The sequence below is a fragment of the Rhinolophus sinicus genome, chromosome 3, assembly GCF_057876585.1.
Source record: "Rhinolophus sinicus isolate RSI-liver-muscle chromosome 3, RSI-T2T, whole genome shotgun sequence".
NCBI lineage: Eukaryota > Metazoa > Chordata > Mammalia > Chiroptera > Rhinolophidae > Rhinolophus > Rhinolophus sinicus.
In genome coordinates, this window is record NC_142503.1 from 176,616,615 (window position 1) to 176,635,287 (window position 18,673).

At 48.6% G+C, this 18,673-nt stretch overlaps 1 protein-coding gene and 1 long non-coding RNA gene across 8 annotated transcripts in view; one reads left to right on the plus strand and one right to left on the minus strand.

Annotated features, from left to right (window-relative positions):
- RGS6 (regulator of G protein signaling 6) overlaps nucleotides 1–12,683 on the plus strand; it is a 466,453-nt gene extending 453,770 nt beyond the window's left edge. For 3 of the 5 annotated variants that reach the window (XM_019733349.3, XM_074327258.2, XM_074327257.2), the window contains 2 exons: nucleotides 6–72; nucleotides 8,679–9,134. In XM_019733349.3, coding sequence (XP_019588908.1) covers nucleotides 6–72; nucleotides 8,679–8,845 — 234 coding nt within the window. In that variant the 3' untranslated portion in view covers nucleotides 8,846–9,134. Of the gene's footprint in view, nucleotides 1–5; nucleotides 73–8,678 lie in introns of all 5 variants that reach the window. The other 2 variants (XM_019733353.3, XM_019733355.3) reach the window with 1 other exon arrangement.
- The window catches only part of LOC141570533 (uncharacterized), a 55,930-nt gene that overhangs the window by 2,335 nt on the left and 34,922 nt on the right, over nucleotides 1–18,673 (minus strand). For 2 of the 3 annotated variants that reach the window (XR_016020900.1, XR_012494619.2), the window contains exons 3-5: nucleotides 8,667–8,825; nucleotides 5,319–5,422; nucleotides 3,847–3,926 (exon numbers count right to left, since the gene is read on the minus strand). This is a non-coding gene — a long non-coding RNA (uncharacterized LOC141570533). Of the gene's footprint in view, nucleotides 1–3,846; nucleotides 3,927–5,318; nucleotides 5,642–8,666; nucleotides 8,826–18,673 lie in introns of those variants that run through there. The other variant, XR_016020899.1, reaches the window with a different exon arrangement.

The window sequence follows — 18,673 nt, forward strand, 5'->3', positions numbered from 1 at the left end:
CCTAGTGCTGCTGGCGCAGAGTCAGAATGGCCGCTGCATTTCACCCCCGAGGTGGCTTCCTTCCAGCAGTGGGTGAGTGAACCCGGCGTCCGCACTCTCTAACCTTCTTTGGGATCGTTCTGTACAGAAGGTGCTTCAAAATCCAGAAGAAATGATCTGTTTGTCCGTGGCGTCGTCCCTGCCCACCACTCCTGTTCTCACACCCTCATTCCCTGGTCAGTGGCACCCATTTTGGTGTCCCCATTTTTCCTGCCCATTTTTTGCATCCGTAGTTTTTTCTTCCTAAGAAACAAGGAGCTGAGGGGTCCAGAAATGACACTGAGATGAGTCTGTTGTCCCAGAGGCCATGTACAAATAATGGCTTTAGGTATGGATCCTAAAACTTGCTTCTCCTGGACCCCTAGCAGAGCAGGACAGAAATGCCCACCATCTTTGAAGATGCTTTTAAATCCAACAGCAGCATCCTTAGGCTTCATCTCCCAGGTACAAATTCCACAATCCTTCTTCCGTGGCCCAAGGCCAAGTCCTGTGGGAAACTTGGCAATCTCTCATTGTATATAGTTGGTTCTCATTGGAGTAAGGCAGCTCTACCTGCTCCTCCATAGAGGAGAAGGCTGGGCACCACCCAGCCACTGCCCCAGAGGGACAAAAAGCATCACAGCAACATGTGAAAGCGTCTGTAGGGAAGTAAGAAGGTTCTCTGTGGCCTGGAATTCCATTGATCCAAGTTTCTATCCAGAGATCTCTTGAAAAATGCTGCCTGACCTGTCCCCTGCTGCACTTTTTCAGGTTAGAACTACATGACTGATAGATGCCTGCTGAACTGCATTCCTGGTGGTAGGGAGGAAAGAGACACGAGCCGGCACTCTTTGTATATGTGTCCAAAGGGACATGGACAGTCACAGGATTGAGCTTCTGGGTGGTGGGGGGAGTCAGCATGGCTCTGCCTGTGCCTATAGTGCTCTGCCTTGGCAGCTGGCTTCACCAAGGACCCCAACCAATGGACATGTTTTGGGTGAGCGTATTTGCAGGAGATGAGAAGTGCCCTTAGGAGGGTGGACTTAGAGTCCTCGGGAGAATCACATACTGCCAAGCAAGTGATTCCTCCTGCTGTCTCATCCACAAACTTCAGCAGCACTCGCCCCTACAGCTATAGTCAGGAGCCACTTGAACTTCCTGGTTGGAAAAAAAGTAGGATCAAGTTGTTGCCAGTGGCAACACAGCCATGTCCCTGTTTCCTTGAGTCTTTTGGCCTTTGCCTAATTTGGAGTGAACCGGAGTTGAGATGCCAAAGTGCATTTTGGGAGGAGGAGGAGAGGAAGAGACAGGCATTGCACAGGCTTCCGGAAGGCATGCTACTGAGGGGCCTTCCGAGCAGAATGCCTGCCTCCACTCCACTCCTGAGTCCACCAAGAACTTTTGCAAGCTGACTGTAGAAAGAGCATCGGCATTGTTCAGTCAGAACTAGAGGCAGGGCATCAGAAAGATCCGGTAGTAAAAGGGGGGCATTTCTCCTGCACCCGGAGAAAAAGCAACAGGAAAGTGGGAACGCACAACCTGGCAAGGAGGCTGGGGTGTCTGTGCCTGGGCATTGTGCCACCAGTGTAGGACACAGGTGCCGAGCCCTTGTCACTCCTGGCATGCCTGCCTGGTTCCAGATTTGTCCAACAGTTGCACTGCTGGGGACCATGAAGGACAGTCTCCCACCACCCACCAAAACTAACAGGCAGAGGCTGTCCTTTGCAAAGAGCCCTCTAAGTGGTGAGCATCAAGGGAGGCAGAAGTCAGAGAAGCCAGGGACACCCTGCTTTAAGCACTTGGTTCTCACTGGAGTCAGGCAGCTCTGCCTGCCCCTCCTTAGAAAGGTAAACATCACACTTGCATCTCTCCTCCCTAGGACAGTTGCTGTGGAGCTCCCAGAGGCGCCAGCACCGTTAACACAGGGTCACAAACAGAAGTGGTAGCTTCACCTGGTCTGTCCAGCAGCCACCACTTCAAAGCCATGTGCACCAAGCTCAGTGCAATAGCTAAAGGCTTGCCAGCCTTGCCAGCCAGAAGGTGGCACCTTCTCTATCTCAGGAGTCCCACATACGATGAGGAGAAGCACCTCAGGCAGAGCAGAGTGCCTGAGACGGTCTCAGGCGTGCCCAAGAGCTGAAGCTTCTTCCTCACTGAGGTTGGGAAAATCACCCTGTGCTGCCCAGAGAGGTCTCTGGGTGTGAGCGGACGTGGAGTTCTTAGTCCCTGAGCGTTTCCATCTGCCTCTTTCCTTGAGAATGATGGTCACGTATAATGTAGAAGGTGTATGGAGCATAAAGACTGACCCACTCAGCTCTGCCACTGACTAGCTGAATGCTCTCAGGCAAGTGGCTCGAGGTCTATTTGACCTGTCTCCTCATCTGTCCAGTGTGGGGTGAAGTAATACCTAACTGGCAAGTAATACCTCCTGCACAGGGTCTGTCAAATGTCTGGTGCTGGAACACAATACTGCTCCATGTTCAATCAATGGGGACGGTTAGTAACTGTCCTTGACAGCTAACCTGTGTCCTTGGTAATGGGACCATCCCCACCCTGCCACCGTCAAGGTCTGGATGAGTTGAAGAGAAGGGCACTTGAGAAGGGAGGACACATGAGTTATTGATACCACCCCATTGGGCAGGAATAGGAAATTCAAAGAGAAAGTCTCTGGGAGAGCAGGGGATAGGCTGGTCCTTTTACATTTAGTTCAGATAGGAGAGCTGGCAACTCACCATTTCTAAATTACAATTTTTTAAAAGAAAACAAATGCACTGATAGTTGCCAGTACAGTCTAGAGTAAGGTATGTGAACCTGCTTACGGTTCCAGTGACATTTTGTGGGAATGGCTTTCAGAGGCGTGGCTGGCAGATTCCATACGCCCACCACTTACGTGGCAAAACCTAGTTGTTTATACCACTGTGCATCAGATGGTGGGCTGTTGCAAAAGAATCCATTATTTTTATTTTGACCCTATTCCTTATTTTTTAACAAGCTTAAATGTATACGAATATATAATATTAATTCTTCAGCCAGGGAACCTTTTTTTATTAATTCAATTTTCACCTATCTCTTGATTTTTTGGGGTGTTGTTTTATGTGTGTGGTATCTTATTTTTTAAAAAGTCAAATAAAGAGAATATTTTAAAACCAAATAAAATGCCCTTCAGCTCCTGAGAGAGATCAGAAAGCTCGGCCAGGACCTGGGAGTAACGCAGGAATGGATCTTGCCACCGGGCTCCGGCCCCCCACCACTGAAGTGTGAGAATGCCAGAAGCAGCCTTGCTAGCTTCCCGTGCTGCCCCAGCCCGGCTCTGCTGTGGATTAGCCGTGTGTAGTCTTGGGCTTGTCCCATAACCCGATTTCCCCATTTCATCTGCCCCGCCTTGCCTCACAAAGTTCAACAAAGTGTGATAAGAGGTAGAGTTGAAAAGCTTTTCTGAAACTGTTCCCATATGCAGTATGGTTTTTCCTACCGTCTCCTGCCAGAGTTGCCCAGGCCGCTGAACTATTCCCAAGCAAATGGCACCCTCTCCCCAGTTTTAAACATCGTCAAGAAAGGAGATGCCATGGGATTCCTTATGCTCCCTTTTGAAGTCATTATTTTTGGTTTGCTCCGTGGAGAAGGAGCACCAGGGGCACAACCTCCAGGGGTGTCACCCGAGGAAGTTAGGCTGGCAGGCCCTTGGCTTCTCCACTTACTGCTAACCCCCCGTCAGGGCCCTTCCCTTCCCACCTGGCTCTTAGGTTCCTGACTGCTCCCCTCAGCAAGGTCCCAGGACTGTGATTCCACACACACTCAGCATTTATGAATTGAGCGTCATCGACTCACCATCGACTTCAGTCTTCTTGGGAGGACAGCTCATCTCTGGGGCCTCCCACTTCTTGTCTGCTGACATCACTGGGTGAGCTCTGTTCAACAAAACACCACTTTTCATTAGCAAGGATGAAAAATGCCCGTGTGTCACAACAAGGAGATCAGTTTGGATCAGTGGAGACTAGAAATAGTGTTCCAAATGAGTTGTGTGGCGAGTTCTAATTCTCCTACTGTGTTTCCCCGAAAATAAGACCTTGCCGGACCATCAGCTCTAATGCACATTTTGGAGCAAAAATTAATATAAGACCCGGTCTTATTTTACTATAAGACTGGATATATAATATAATATAATATAATATAATACTGGGTCTTACATTAATTTTTGCTCCAAAAGGTGCATTAGAGCTGATGGTCCGGCTAGGTCTTATTTTCGGGGAAACACGGTAACAGAGGAACCTAGGTTTCTTGTATACCAGAGGGGAAGCTCTGAATTTAGCTAAAAGACTAAGTTGCTGGAATAGCAATTAAAAAAGAGTGAGGAGTGGGACATTTCGAAGCAAAATGTGATAGCTAGGAATTTTTTCTAATCTTTTCTTTTTTCCTTTTGAGGTGTAATTACGTATGGCAAAATGAACAGATCAGAAATTTGTGATTCAATGAATTTGACAAGTATATGCACCGGGGTAACCTATATCTCATCACCCTAAAAAGTTCCCTCATATCCCTCTCCAGGCAATCTTGTCCCTGTCCCCCAGAGGCAACCATGGTTCATTCCTATCCCCGTAGCAACATGGATTTAGAGTTAGTGGACTTGAGAGCTGTAACTTTGGTCTTAGGTCATCTGAGCAAATCAGCAAGAGAATGTCATCAGCAGCTCAGATGTCATTACCCCCTTAGCATTGAAAAGAGTCCTGCCTGAGGCCCTGGTGCTTGGCTCCACTGCCCCCAATATGCCATCTGACCCCAGGGCTACTTTCTGAGCCCAAAGAGTTTAGCATCAGTCTCCCAGGTAAGTGGCCACAGGTCTTGGTAACCCGGATCGTGCATGTTTGTTCATTAATAGCTGCAGGTGCAATGCACAGAGGCCCCGCATGTCAAGCAGCATGTTCATGCTCCTTAAAGCATCTCACAAAAGGGAGCTACTCCTTTTGCGCCATTCCTTTTAGAAACAAAGGAGTCCATGACCACCCTCTCGCAGGCTTCTAGCCGTCAAGATGGCCACAGAGCTGAAATGATTAGCTAGGGTAGAGAGTGGGACGTGAACCTGTGGGTGTTTGTGAGCCCAGCACTGAGCCCGTGGTCCATGCAACTGAAGGATCCCAAATTCCATTGGATTACACTTTGCCAAATGCCTTGAAGGTGAAAAGTGCTGTGTCTGTATGCAAAGCTTTGGTGTCTCTGGAATGTACCTTCGGCAGCTCAGTTCTTAATCAGTGTATATTTTTTCACTTGGACAAAAGCTGCCTGCTAATAGCATTTTCACCCACCTTCAGCTGCTTTGCTCAGCTACGTCAAGGCTTCAGGCTGAGCTGGCTGCAGTTTCCTGGCATTCCCAACTGACCAGCACTGAGGAACATCACACACTCACACCCTGAAAAAATAGCACCCCCTGTAACTATGCAAGATGGCAGACAGAAGCGGAATGACCCCTCCCTTTACTACGTGTTTCCTACAGAATCCTACAAACTGGAGGCAGGGATGGGAGTAAAGAGGAGGAGGAAGTGCCCCCAAAGGTTCCGGCGGTTGCTCTCCTCTCTCTGGGCAGAGTAGGTAGCTCAGGAGCTCCCAGCAAGCCCCTAGTAGCATAGAGCTTGGGGCAGCTCACTCTGAACACAGGTAGCCTCTGCTGTCAGATTTCACTTTGATCCCTGAAAACTACAGGAACCACAACTCTTCAGAAGGGAGGCAGCTGCTGAGCCAGTGTGATTGCAGGATTTTCTTCCCCAAAGCCTGAGGCCAGGCATCTAGCCCTGCCTGCATCCTGCATGAGTAACTACCATCCGGCCTCACCCAGGAGGTCGCTGCATAGAAGACAGATTGCAGCTGGGCTGAGTTACCCCTGCCACTGCCCCCCCTCCCCTGCTCCAGCCCACCTGAACCCGTATGACCTCCTTTAGCAGCAGAATTGGCATTTGGTAAATGCGTGAGCGCAGGAGCAGAGAGAGGGAGACAAAAATGCAAGGAGCACCACATGGATTGCTGAGAGGCTGGGAACAATCTCAAGGCATGTTCTCTAGGCTGGTCAGCTGCGCCCCCACCCCCACCCTCCCAAGTCCGGGGAAATTGAAGCAGCTGGGGGAAGGGGAAGAGCAGGATTGATGGGTTGGCCACAGGTCCTTGGAGTCAGAGCTGTGAGGCTGAGCTCCAGGATTTAGGCAGGAAGAGATTAATTAGTGCCTCCAAACTCAGCCCAGCCCACTCTGTAGAACTGCGAGGTATAGAGGATGGGGGGCCTCAGGGTCAAATTCAGCTAAAACAAATAGTCACACTGTCCTCCAGAAATAGACTCTTCAACCTCCCTCAACCCACAGCCCCCTCTCCAGCCAAAATGATCTCACTAATGAGGAAGAAGCTGTAACGAGGGTTCGGATGCCTGGTAACCCTCATCTTCTTTGTCTCTGGATTTTTAACATACACACTGGCAATGGGCTGTTAGACAGAAGCTTTAGTGATTTTTTTTTTCCACATCCACCAGCTAAATCAGAGCACCAAATGCTGTGTATGGCAAACCTGAAACATATCTATGTGGGGACACAATGTATAATTTGTGGCCCTGGTGGAGAGGGGTGGGGGGTGGTATGTGTTTACCACAGTCATAAGGAACACCAAGAGAAAAGCAAAATCCTTGGTGCCTTTTGTCTGAGCAGGGATGGACACGGGTGAAGGAGGTGGAAGAGGTTTGTGCACGCGTGCGCACACACGCTTCCTGCCTTCAGGCCTGCTACAAGAAGGCACCATCCCAGGTGAACCAACTAAATGACAAATGCCTCAAGCTCCATCTAAGAAAGAGCAGTCAGGGAGCTCACAGATGTGTGTGCCTTAGAATCCAGGGCTGGTGGGAGTCCTTGAAGGTCAGCCTCTGCTGGCTACAAGCTATTGTTGTACCTTATCCGCTCTACACAGAGGAGTAGCCATCCTGCTTTTAGTGATTTGCAAAGACTAGCGCTGTAACCTTCTAGGATTAAAAAAAAATCTGATTAAAAAATCCTTAGCCTAGTATAAACGTACCCTGCTGCAGGCTAAGTTCAGTGTATTTGAAGATTCAGATAAGGTTGGTGATGGGGAGATTTTGTGTGTGTGCATGCATGCGTGTGTGTGTGCATTTAAGGATGGAGAGAAAAAAATGAAAAGTTTGTCTCACTAATGAAAATGAGTGGAAGAAAATGATGATTGTGAAAGAAAGGGGTAAAAAGAGCAAGGGGAGATAGGTGCAGACTTTTCAATAGCTCCCGAGAGCAATTCCACTTTCGGACGAGCTCCCATCTATGCCATCAGCATTCTCAGTTAAGCTGGCATGTCGCTCCATGGAGCGCTAAGCCAGATGACACATTGTCCTGCATCCAGCAAACTCACAGCCCATGTTGTTCGTTGGTTAAATATGCCCATTATCCATCAATTCATCAATCCGCAGGTTTATTGAGTACCCCACTGGGCTTCACGAGCCTGATCAATTTTTTTAATTACATCCAGCTTACATGCAGCCAAGCCCAGTAAACAAGATGAGCCCTCACACCCCACTTGAAAATGACCATGAGGAACTGCTGGCCCTTGCAAGCTCCCGCTACCAAACACGGCTGCCCGTGCTGACGGGTGAGCATGTGCTGCCCTTCGCAGATGGCGATGGTGTCACGGACCCCCTGTCAATAACAGAATGAGTTTTGAGTGTTTTCTCAGACACACAGTGATCAATCTGCTTGGGTCCAGCCGCTCCCTCCTCTGGACCCCTGTCCAATGCTATGGATTTCTGAAGAGAGGAACAGGAAATGGGCACAGACCCTCATCAGGGTACTGAGCCTCGCTCATCTTCCTCATCTCTCCCCTTGGTGCCCATGTCACCTCCTCCTGGGCATGTGAACCGTTGGCCTCTCTCCGGCCCTCTGTGCCTCATGCAGCAGGCCTCACAGCCCAGTTCATGTTCTTAGTTTTCGAGAACGACTATAGAGGTCGTAGGTGACAGGCATGTAGACTTCCTGACGTGGAAGCCCTGGGACCTGCGGAGGGGAAGCCAAGATCGTGGGAGACGCAGGAGCACACTGCCCAGGTCCCGCAGTGGCATCTGTTCACCAGCCCAGGCTCCAAGCCACAGTCCCAGAACTGGGTCATCAAGAAGCCTCAAAGCCTTGTCTCGCCTGCATCTCAAACGGGATTCCTAGGTCTTCTGCATTCTTAAGATGACCAGTTAATTCATTAGTTTCTAATCATCCAGATCCTTAGTCAGCAGCTATTTGGGTCAACCCAGCGTCCCTGATCTTACTACTCCCCAATCCACCTTTTCCTTTCTCGCTTGAATAAAATCAAGTTCAGGGACAGCCCACAGGCATTAAGAGACACTCTACCTAAGATTTGAAATGCCTGGCTTAGGGTAAGTAAAATGTCCACACCCCAAAAGAAGTATCAGCCACACACCCTGCCTCCCTAACCTGCGCCAGACACCTGGTTTTTCCAGCTGTCTGCAGTTAAGTCTCCCAAACCCGAAGATCAAAGGGGTCAGTTCGCTAAGTCGTTTGGACTCCGTGGCTTGTGCAACAATTAACTCACCTGTCTGGCTCTCTGTCTCTGTCCCTGTGTGTGTGTGTGTGTGTGTGTGTGCACGCCTGTGCGTGCCTCTCTGTTACCTGTCTCTACAGGGAAAGTCGCTGGCGGGCAAGCGCCTCACGGGCCTGATGCAGTCCTCTTGACGGTCCCCACCGCAGGGCCTGACCCCGAGGACCACGTGGGCAGGAGGCGGCGCTCCACATCCTCAGACAGAGTTTCCTTACGGGGAGATTTGGTCACTGTGAAAGAGAAAGAGTGAGGGCAATTAAGGGCAATGGTGGGGAGACTCGGTGGGTGAAAGGGGAGACCTGAAAGAAAGAGTACACAGAGCCTGGGGTCGGCCCGGCAGAGGCCCCTGTTTACAACCCTCTCTTCCTGTACAGTTGTGTGCCAACACCCCATTCTCTAAGAGGCCCTTATCCCTAACTCGTTCAGGGGCGAACATCTTGTGGGGTGTTGTGACTATCACTTGAGATTATATTCTTACTATCATCACTCCTCCCGCTGTCTGGGGGAGCCTGCTGTCCAGCAAACACAAAGAGGACCAGCTGGCCCCGAGCACATCCAGTGTTACACCCCATCTCCCCGCTGTCTTGCTGGTGTACCCACAGCACCCACCATGGTTATAGCCACTGTGTGCCCACCGCCTCCTGCCTCCCCCATCTCTGTGGCCACCCGTCCTCACACAACATGTCCCAATCACTTGTCGGCACTGAGCAACCTCGGGGATGGCTGCACCTTAAGTTCTTTCAACCCCCTCAGAGGCCAACTTCTGAAGAGGTCTCGTAGGCGTGGTGGCTGCCCTCTGGGCCTGTCAAGTGTCTCAAGGGTCCAACACCAGAGGAAGCACCAGTGTAGATGAAAGAGCTTGTGGTTTAACAGTGATGCGGAGTCTGACCATCTCTTTAAAAATTTATGATTTTGTAATTTATTCTGTTTTTGCCCATTTTCCTTGGTTTGTTCCCTCATGTTTTACTCAAAATAAACATGGCCATGAACTCAGGGGCCATTGGGATCCTCCCCTCCAGCAGCCCCAGGTGGAAGCTGGGAGGGTTTCCAGCTGGGAGGGAGTTGCTGGGCCTGGTCTCAGTGCTTTATGCAGCTGAAGGGGAATCTGCTACAGAAGGACCAGGCCAGGGCCAAATGGTTCTCTGACAGCCCAGCAAAGGCACCCCACTAACCAATGTCGGTCCTCAAGGGGAAAAGACAGAAAGCAACACCTGCAAATATCTGCAAAAGACCCACTTGTATTCCCTTCATGTGTGTGTCAAAATGCTCATCTGCCAATTTGGCTGTGAGATAATGTATGTAGAGCGCCAAGTCAGGTGCCTGACGCATAGTAGGTACTTAGTAAATGGTAGCTCTTACTCTCGTCATTGTCGTTATCACGTGACTCCCATGGGCCCTCCGACAGAGCGGTATTAAGCAACATGTTTTTGAATTTAGACACTCACTTCCCCACCTGCTATGACTATCTTCCTTTGATCTATTTTTGGCCATAGGTGAACAATCTCGGTTTGGAGTGTGTAAACAGGCAAGCATAGAAGCAAAAAAAGCGATCACTGGTATTTCTTTACTCCTGTAGGCAAATTCACCACTGGTGACCAAAGGCACATAAGCTTTTGCAGACCCTACCTCCTGGGTGCTCCCATGACCACCTTTCCAGCCCCCACCCCTATGCCTTGTCATATGCCTGATTCCACCAGGCCCTGTCCCCAGGGCACCAGGCTTCCATCACAGCAGGGCCACTGTGGGCATTAGGAGTCTTGGTTAGGACTGTACCCTCATGGGTTCTTGACCACCATGCCTCAGTTTCCCCCTCTGGCAGTAGTTGCTCTCTCTTCAGTGGAAATTAGATGACATATGTTGAGTCCTCAGAATGTCTCCAGAGGTGGCACTATAGACCCAGATTCTCATCAGGCATTCCACAGGACCTCAGCGCAGAGCCTGGCATTTGGCAGATAGGAGATAATGACTGAAATGAAGCCCTAGCCCATATTTTGGGGTCTTTTGACCTGACCTCTCCTCCTTCCACCCTTTTTTGAATCCCCTTGCTTTTCACACAGACCTCTGTTTCAAAACCAAATTGCAATTCAAGTTCCTCTGCACCCAACATTGCCCAAGGGAAGCTCCTCCCTCCCAGGCTATACTGACACCAAGCACAGAGTATATGGACAAAGGCAGCTCCAGATGAGCAGATGCCTCTTACCTCAGTTATCAGGGTGAGGGCCTGGCTGCTCCCCACTCTTCCCCATGGCTGCGGACAGGGCAGGCTGGACTTCCCCAGCGGCCCTGGCTACTGATCCAGACGGATGCTTGCCTGAGACTTGGTCCACCCCGGACATCCCCAGAGGGCCTGCCCAGAGCCAGGTAGACTGTTGCCTTGAGATGGAATAGGCTAAAAGCTTCCAAACACTTCTGGGGACATCCAGAGGAGAGGGCCAGCCAGCAGGCTAAATAGAGGTAAGGGTGTGTCAGATGGATTTAAACCCAGAGCAATAACCCCTTCATCCCATCTCCCAACCAAGCACGCTCAGTCTTGCGCCCACCACACCGTGATCCCCAGTAGATCACGCTCAACAGCAGAGTTGCTCCGCCCAACATGGCCCGTCCAAGGTCAGTCTACGGAGCAGACCTTAGAATGAAAGGACACTTGGAAAATCTGGTCATTGGCTTGGTCTACACAGCAAAAAATTCAGACCAGATTAGACTTTTGAACGCAGTTCTGTACCAAAGCAAGTACCCCTGCTTCTAGAAGCTTCCTTAGCTCCCCTGACTGGGCATCATCTCTGGGCCCAAAACCCTTTCCAATGAGGCTTCACAGTGCAAATATCATGTCGGTAGACCCACAGCCAAGACATCAGAACAGCCTGAGAAGTGACCACCCACCCATCAGGACAGACACACAGCCACCAAACATTGGCCATCTGACTGAAATAGCCTTTGTCTACATGGGAAGAGTAAAAATGTATAGGTTGGCCCATATAAATGCCCAGCAGCAGCCAGAGGGCCTGGCCTATGTAGCAAGAACTCTCTGGGTTGGGCAGAGGGCTCCTACCCTTCCAGAAAGTGATGCTTTGATCTCTGGGGAAGGTGTTGCTGTACCCAGGGAACACAGCACGGCCCAGCCCACCAGTGCAGTCAGCTGGCCCTGCTATAGGCCCACCACTGCCGAGGGGTCAGATACAGGCCAGCACCTGGAGGGAACTCTCACAACTCTGAGTTGCTTCTTGGACCAGTGAATGCTTGGGGACATGCTCCAGGGGCTTTACCCCTGGCAGGATTGCTGGTGTATGCAAACTACCTCACTGACAGGACCCTGAACCAGGAGACTGCCACCCGTCTAGCCCCTTGGCTGGTTGTGGAAGTTGATGTTTTTCCTAAATGCACCCCTCCCATTGTGCTCCAAATGCATGGACGTCCAAAGCTACCGCGAGGAAGCCTTTCCAGAAGCTAGAAAGGATTGTGGGCTGTTGGTGTTTGGATCTTGCAAAATGTATTGGAGGGAGGTATTCCAGCAAGGTCCAAGAGCTGGAAAGCCTTAGCGGTGGGGGCCAATAATGTGCCACAAGCCTCCAATGGGACTAGCCAAGTTGGATATGGAGTGAGGACCATGTGTGGCACAGTCCAGCAGTGGCCAAATGAATCCCTGATAACTCACCATGGGACCCTCTGAAGAGAGGCCTGTGCTCATGTAACCATGGCAACAGCAGACGCCAGCAGCCTACTCATTAGTACCACCCAGTGATAGGCATTCCCTGGGGCCATAAAGTAGCAAAGTAGCAAATGTAGCAATAAGAGGCCCAGTACCATAAAGGGACAGGGTCCAAATGACCCAGCCTTGGCCCTCTCCCAAACCCCAATGAGGGCTCAGAGCTAGCTGCTGTCAGCTGTCCGGGGAGGGTGGCCCTGCTCCATGCCCAGGGCTCCTGGTCTGTCTTCTATGCCCACTCACCGCATGATCATGGACACGTCGGAATGGCCTTCTCATAGTGCATGTGGTTCTCATTAGTTTATTTTTCTGGAATTTGGGGATTGGACCCCAGAACCAAACATGCTGGTACAGTCTAAAAATAAAAGACTTGAATCCACTATTATCCAGCTAACTTTGTGTGGCTCCATGGTTTGGGGGTTTGTTGGGCAAAATGTACCTGAAAATCTACCACCCCTCCGCACTACTCACTCCTCACCCTGCTCTGTTAAACACACATGCAGCCTGTTTCCTCCTTACTCCCAGGCAGGATGCTGAACAGCTCAGGAAAGCCAGATCTCTGGGGTATGGGACTCATCCAGGTAGGCTGGGACAGTGGTATCACCAGAAGGATGAGGCCTCTGACTCTGCCACAGTCTCCTTGGCTGGGTGGTCTCTGTCTCCCATTGTCTGTGTTCAACCACAAAACTCAGTGGCCTGACTAACGCCAGCAGCGGCCAGATACCGTTTAGCCGCTCTTAAGTCAAGTCCCAAGATCGAAGTCTGCTGCATACATACGGTGCTCCTTATGGGGAGTCTTGGTTTCCTGAGTGACACACAAGACAGTCTCATCTCCCACGAATGCTAAAGCAGCGGAAAGTCAGGCTGACAAGAGGAGGAAGAGAACAAGGTAAAAAGGAACCACGGTACTGCAGTCCTATTAAATGATGAGGCTGGCACCTAGCAGCTTGCTTCCGTGGCAGAAATTTTGCTGCAGAAAGTAGAAATGATCTCAGAGGCATAAGAATGGGTCTTCAGTCCCATTTGTGTGGAAACCAACTTGTCTCCCAACCCCTGGGCCAACTCCCAGAGCAGGACTTCCTGCCCCACAAGGTCAAGACCAAGGTCACACCTGCAACACCACCTGAAAGGTCAGGACTAGCATATCCTGGTCAGATTCTGCTCCACCACAAAAGATTCGTGCTTTCTGTCCTTCTCGATCATAGCCACCACCTCCAGGGAACCTGGAATTCCTCCTACCCAGCAGAGCCATCTGGCTTATTTCCAGAATCTTTGTTTAGCAAGCTGTCACTGTACAAACACAATCCTGCTGACCACCAAGAACAGAGATCTGCTTCAGGTCCAGGGTGACAGGGGAATGTGGAGCTGCCAGCTGTAAAACAAAGAGCTGTGCCCACCCGAGATTATCTGAGATCCACCCTGACTGCTTCCTCTCTGCCCACACACATTTGGGCATTTCTGGCCTAAAGGACGTGAGGCTGTCCTTTCCCTTGTTGCCAGCCTGCAAGGGAACATCAGTGCCTCTGAGGGGTGTCTCTGATCCTAGGACTTTTCCCGGCATGTGGCAGCCTCCAAATTCTGAGGCTTAGGGAAGCATCCAGGAGGCCCTCTGAGAGGCACGCCCTGCCTGGGCCACAGAGCTCTGGCATCACGCTTTCCCTCAACGTGCCTTCCTGAGCAGAAGCACCCACATGAACTCCCAGCTCCCCTTGCTAGGACTTCCGATGCTGGCACTGGGCCCCTTTCCCTGTGCCCAGTGCTTCAGCACCTGCAGTAACGGTTACAGGATCTGTAACCCAAGGGGCAGACCTCCCTGGCCAAGGAGACAGTGCAGGGTCTGGCTTGTTTTAAAGAGGCTCGGGGTAAGAAAGGTAGCTTGACATGTGCTCCATCTGGAACAGAGCTCTCTGTTATGCTCTGCTCCCTTGAAAGCATGGGTTGAGTCTCCTCAAAGCTTTGGAGCTAGCCCTGCCAGGTCTGGCTTATTTCAGTGGACCAAAAACAACTCCTGATGGAAAGGCTGAGCCACACACCTCAGTCTGAGCACTAGTTTCCTCATTTATAAAACAGGGATAAACTGTTGTTATCTGACAGTTGCTGCAAATTAACGCAGAGAGCCTAGCCTGTGCCTGGCGCAAAGTAAGTGCTCATGAAACAGGTGCTGGTATTAGCTGTTGCTGCATCTGAGAGAGGCACTGAGAGGTGGTGAAGGTGGAACAAGTTTGCAAATCCCCCCTGGGAAGCTTTTCCCACCCAGGCCAGCTCCTGAGTGTTAGCTCTGGGTTTTGTTTATCTGTATAGGTAGCAGCCTCTCTCTTCCTGTGACAAGCCGCTTGCTTTCTTCTTCCCAGCTAGGGCCTGGTTCCCTCACTGTGTGTCACTTGGATGGCCTCAATCTATAATCCTGCGTTAGGCCTCAGTGAATAATAGCCGAGCAGAAGGCTGGGGGCTCCTCCTCCAGAACCTGAGTGAAAAATGGAAGCAGAAGTCTGATATCTCCAGCTAGGTTCCTGTTTTCTGACAGGCCTCCATGGCTGCTTCCCTGGGATCTGGATGCTGAGCTCTCGTTCGAAAATATTCCACTTCAGACCAATAACTCAGACTTCAGGCATAGGATGAGGAGCTGGGCAAGGCCTGTCCTCTGAGTATGTCCGGCACGCACACGGATACTTATGTACCTTCACGGAGGGAATGGCCTTGTTCCTAAAACGGCCAGTCAAGCCAGTGAAGCTTATTCTCCTCTTTTCCCCATTACGTCATGGACAGACTGCTTTGAGTTGGGCAGGAGTAGGAACAATCAGGGGAGGAAAGTGTAAGAATGAGACGAGGCCCTGGAGATCTCCTCCCTGCCCCATGACCATTCCCGCAGTAGAGCATAAGTGAATATTAGCACTGAAAGGGACCTTAGAGATTTTCCGGTCCAGTAGTGAGTGAGTGTGTGAGTGTGTGTGTGTGTGTGTGTGTGTTTACATTTGGTTTGTTTATTGAGGCATAATTTACATACAGTAAAATTCATCCTTTTTAGATATAGTGTTATAAATTTTGACCAACTTATACTAAAAATCAAGATAGAGAGTAGTTCTATCACCCCAAAATTTCCCGTGTCCCTTTGTGGTTAATCCCTTCTTTCCATCCCATATTCTGGGAAGCTACTGATCTGTTTTCTGACACTATAGATGTGCCCTTTACAAAAAGCCATAGAAAAGGAATCACATACAGTATGTGGCCTTTTGAACCTGGCTTCTCTTACTTAGCACAATGTACATTATTGCATATATCAGTTGTGCATTCCTCAATGTTTTGTTTTTATATGTAAAGAAACTAAGGCCCTGGGGGGGGGGCAGGCAGAAAGGAGGTAGAAGAGCAGGACTTGGAGTCCAGGCCCCCACTACCACCCCACCCCCCTTAGGCCCATTGGCCACGACTTCTTTCATAAAACGTAATCTTTTTAACCCCCAAAACTCAGGAGCTCCAGTTTGAGAAAGCACATGATCAAAAAACCTGCACACTGAAGAGAATGTACGATTATTCGTCTTACAGAAGCTGCTTACTGGGAAACAGAGGGAAGCAATGGTGTATATCAGAGTGAAGCATTATTTGTTCAGTTAGCAAGTAGTGCTTTGTAGACCCCTCCCAATAAGTCTGGGGCTCTCCCATGCTTTCTCCAAATAGATTAACACAGAATAATGAAGCGATAAAAGCTACCTGGAAGCAAAGTGCTGGAACAGACCCCAGGGACAGAGGGATCTAGGCTACAGTGGTATAGCCATGAAAACCAGGCCAAGTGGAGGAGATAAACTGGGGGTCCTCTCAGTTAGAGATCTCAAAATCCAGAAGTTGCAAATAATTGGAGTTTCTTAAATATTATTATAAACTCATAAATTTAAATATATTTAGTATATTTCAGTCCACCACATTTATTATCCTTATTGATGTCCAAAGTGTCCCCTTTGTGGCCACTAAAAGCCTCTACAAGTTGGCTCCTGAATCTTAGACACGACCTTGGCAGTCTTTGATAGTTTCATTGCTATCTGGTATGGCAAGATAATGCAGAATCATCTTGTACATTTCCTGTCTCATACCTAGGACCCAAGTGAGTGGAAGACTAATTCATGCTTTGCTATAAAATCAGGGGGTCCTGTGATAGACTTTGCTTATGGAAATTGAGTCCCCCATGCCTCCAGACTATTAGAATTGAAAATTCCTTTAACAATCAACTAGCTCAGAGTCTTGATTCTACAGAATAGGAAACAGAGGCCCAGAAATATCAAGTGATTTACACAAGGTTACACAGAACTATGGCAGGGCAAGGGTTAAAGACTGGGTTACCCGAATCCTGATCTCTTGTGCTTCCCATAGCCCTACCTCCCCTTATATGTCCTCAGCCCTTTACTCGGGCCCTTCCATACAATCCACACCCCAGCCTTTGCTGTGTGTGCTGAAATGTAGACAAAGAGAGTAGAACTATCCCAATTTCAAAATTTACTATAAAGCTACAGTAATCAAGACAGTGTGGTACTTGTATGAGGATAAACATATAAATCAATGGAACAGACTTGAGAATGAAAAAACAAATCCTTATCAATTGATTTTTAACAAGACTGGTAAAATAATTCAAGGGGGGAAAGAATCATCTTTTCAACAAATGGTGTTGAAACAACTATAAATGAAATTGAAGTTGAATGAAATTGGACCCCTACCTCACATCATATACAAAAATTAACACAAAATAGATCAAAGATACTAATACTGTAAAATTCTTAGAAGAAAATACAGAAATAAATCTTCATTACCTTGGATTAGGCAATAGTTTTTTACACATAATACTCAAAGTACAAACAACCATTAAAAATTAAAAATTGGACTTCATCAAAATTGAAAACTTTTTTGCTTCAAAGGACACCATCAAGAAATTGAAAAGACAACCCCCAGAGTGAGAGAAAATATTTGAGGAGCATATAACTGACAGACACTTGTATCTATAAATACATATAGAACTCTTGAAACTCAATAATAAAACAACACAATAAAAAATGGACAAAGGATCCATACAGACAGTTCTCCAAAGAAGATGAACCAACGGTCAACAAGCACATGAAAAGAAGCCTAATATCACCAGCCATCAAGAAAATGCAAATCAAAAACACGATGATATAACATCTCACACCCACTGGAATGGTTATCATCAAAGAGAGAGATTATAACAAGTGTTGGTGAGTATGTGGAGAAATTGGAGCAGTCATACATTACTAGTGGGAATATAAAATATTACAACCACTTTGGAAAATAGTCTGGCAATTCCTCAAAAATTTAAACATAGAGTTACCATATGACTTGGCAATTCCACTCCTAGGCATATACCCAGGAAAAATAAAAACATATGGCCGTACAAAAATTTGGACACTAATGTTCATAGCAGCATTATTTATAATAACCCAAAAATGGAAATAACGCAGATGTCTATCAACTGATAAATGCATAAACAAAATGTGATAGATCCAAACAGTGGAATATCATTTGGCTATAAAAAGGAATGAAGGACTGATACATAGTACAACATGGATAAGCCTTGAAAACATGCTAAGTGAAAGATGCCAGTCATAAGAAACCACATACTGTATGACTATATTTAGATGGAATGTCCAGAATAGGCCAACCAATAGAGACAGGAAGTAGATTAGTGATTGCCTAGGGCTGAGGGGTAGGGGGAGAAAAGTTACTGCTAATGGGTGTGAGGTTTCTTTTAGGAATGATGAAAATGTTCCAAAATTGATTGTGATGATGTTTGTACAACTCTGTGAATATACTAAAAATTATTGATTTGTACACTTCAAGTGAGTGAATTGTATGGTATGTGAATCATATTGCAGTAAAGCCATGAGAGAGCAGGAGAGAGGAAGGATGGGGGGGGGGGGGGAGAAAGAGAGAGAGAGAGAGAGCTATAGACCAGGAAGAAATCCAAGCCTGTTTTTCTAAGTTGCCAAGAGAACAGGGCTGGTCCCCATAAAGAGCAGGTGTAGTTAGCCACAGGGACTTTGAAATCCTGCCTAGTGTCAAAGACAGGGTTGGTAGGTGCCAGGTCATCCCAGAGCAAGTGGTCGATTTCAGCCATCTCTGCCCACTCTGGGAATTCAAACCCTTGAGACCCCTTGTAGGGAACTAATGAAATTAGGTGGGTTAGTGCCTGCAGAATAAGAGACCCACTCAACACATTCTCCTACACCCAATATGAACCTTGTTTCCCAAAGCGTTAAGCCCTAGGGACATTCGGGCAGCAAGAGGAAATGCCCTGGATGGAGTCAGAAGACACAGGTTCTAGTCTTGGATCTTCCATCATTAGCAGTGTGGCTCATGGTAGCCCAGCCCAATGTTAAA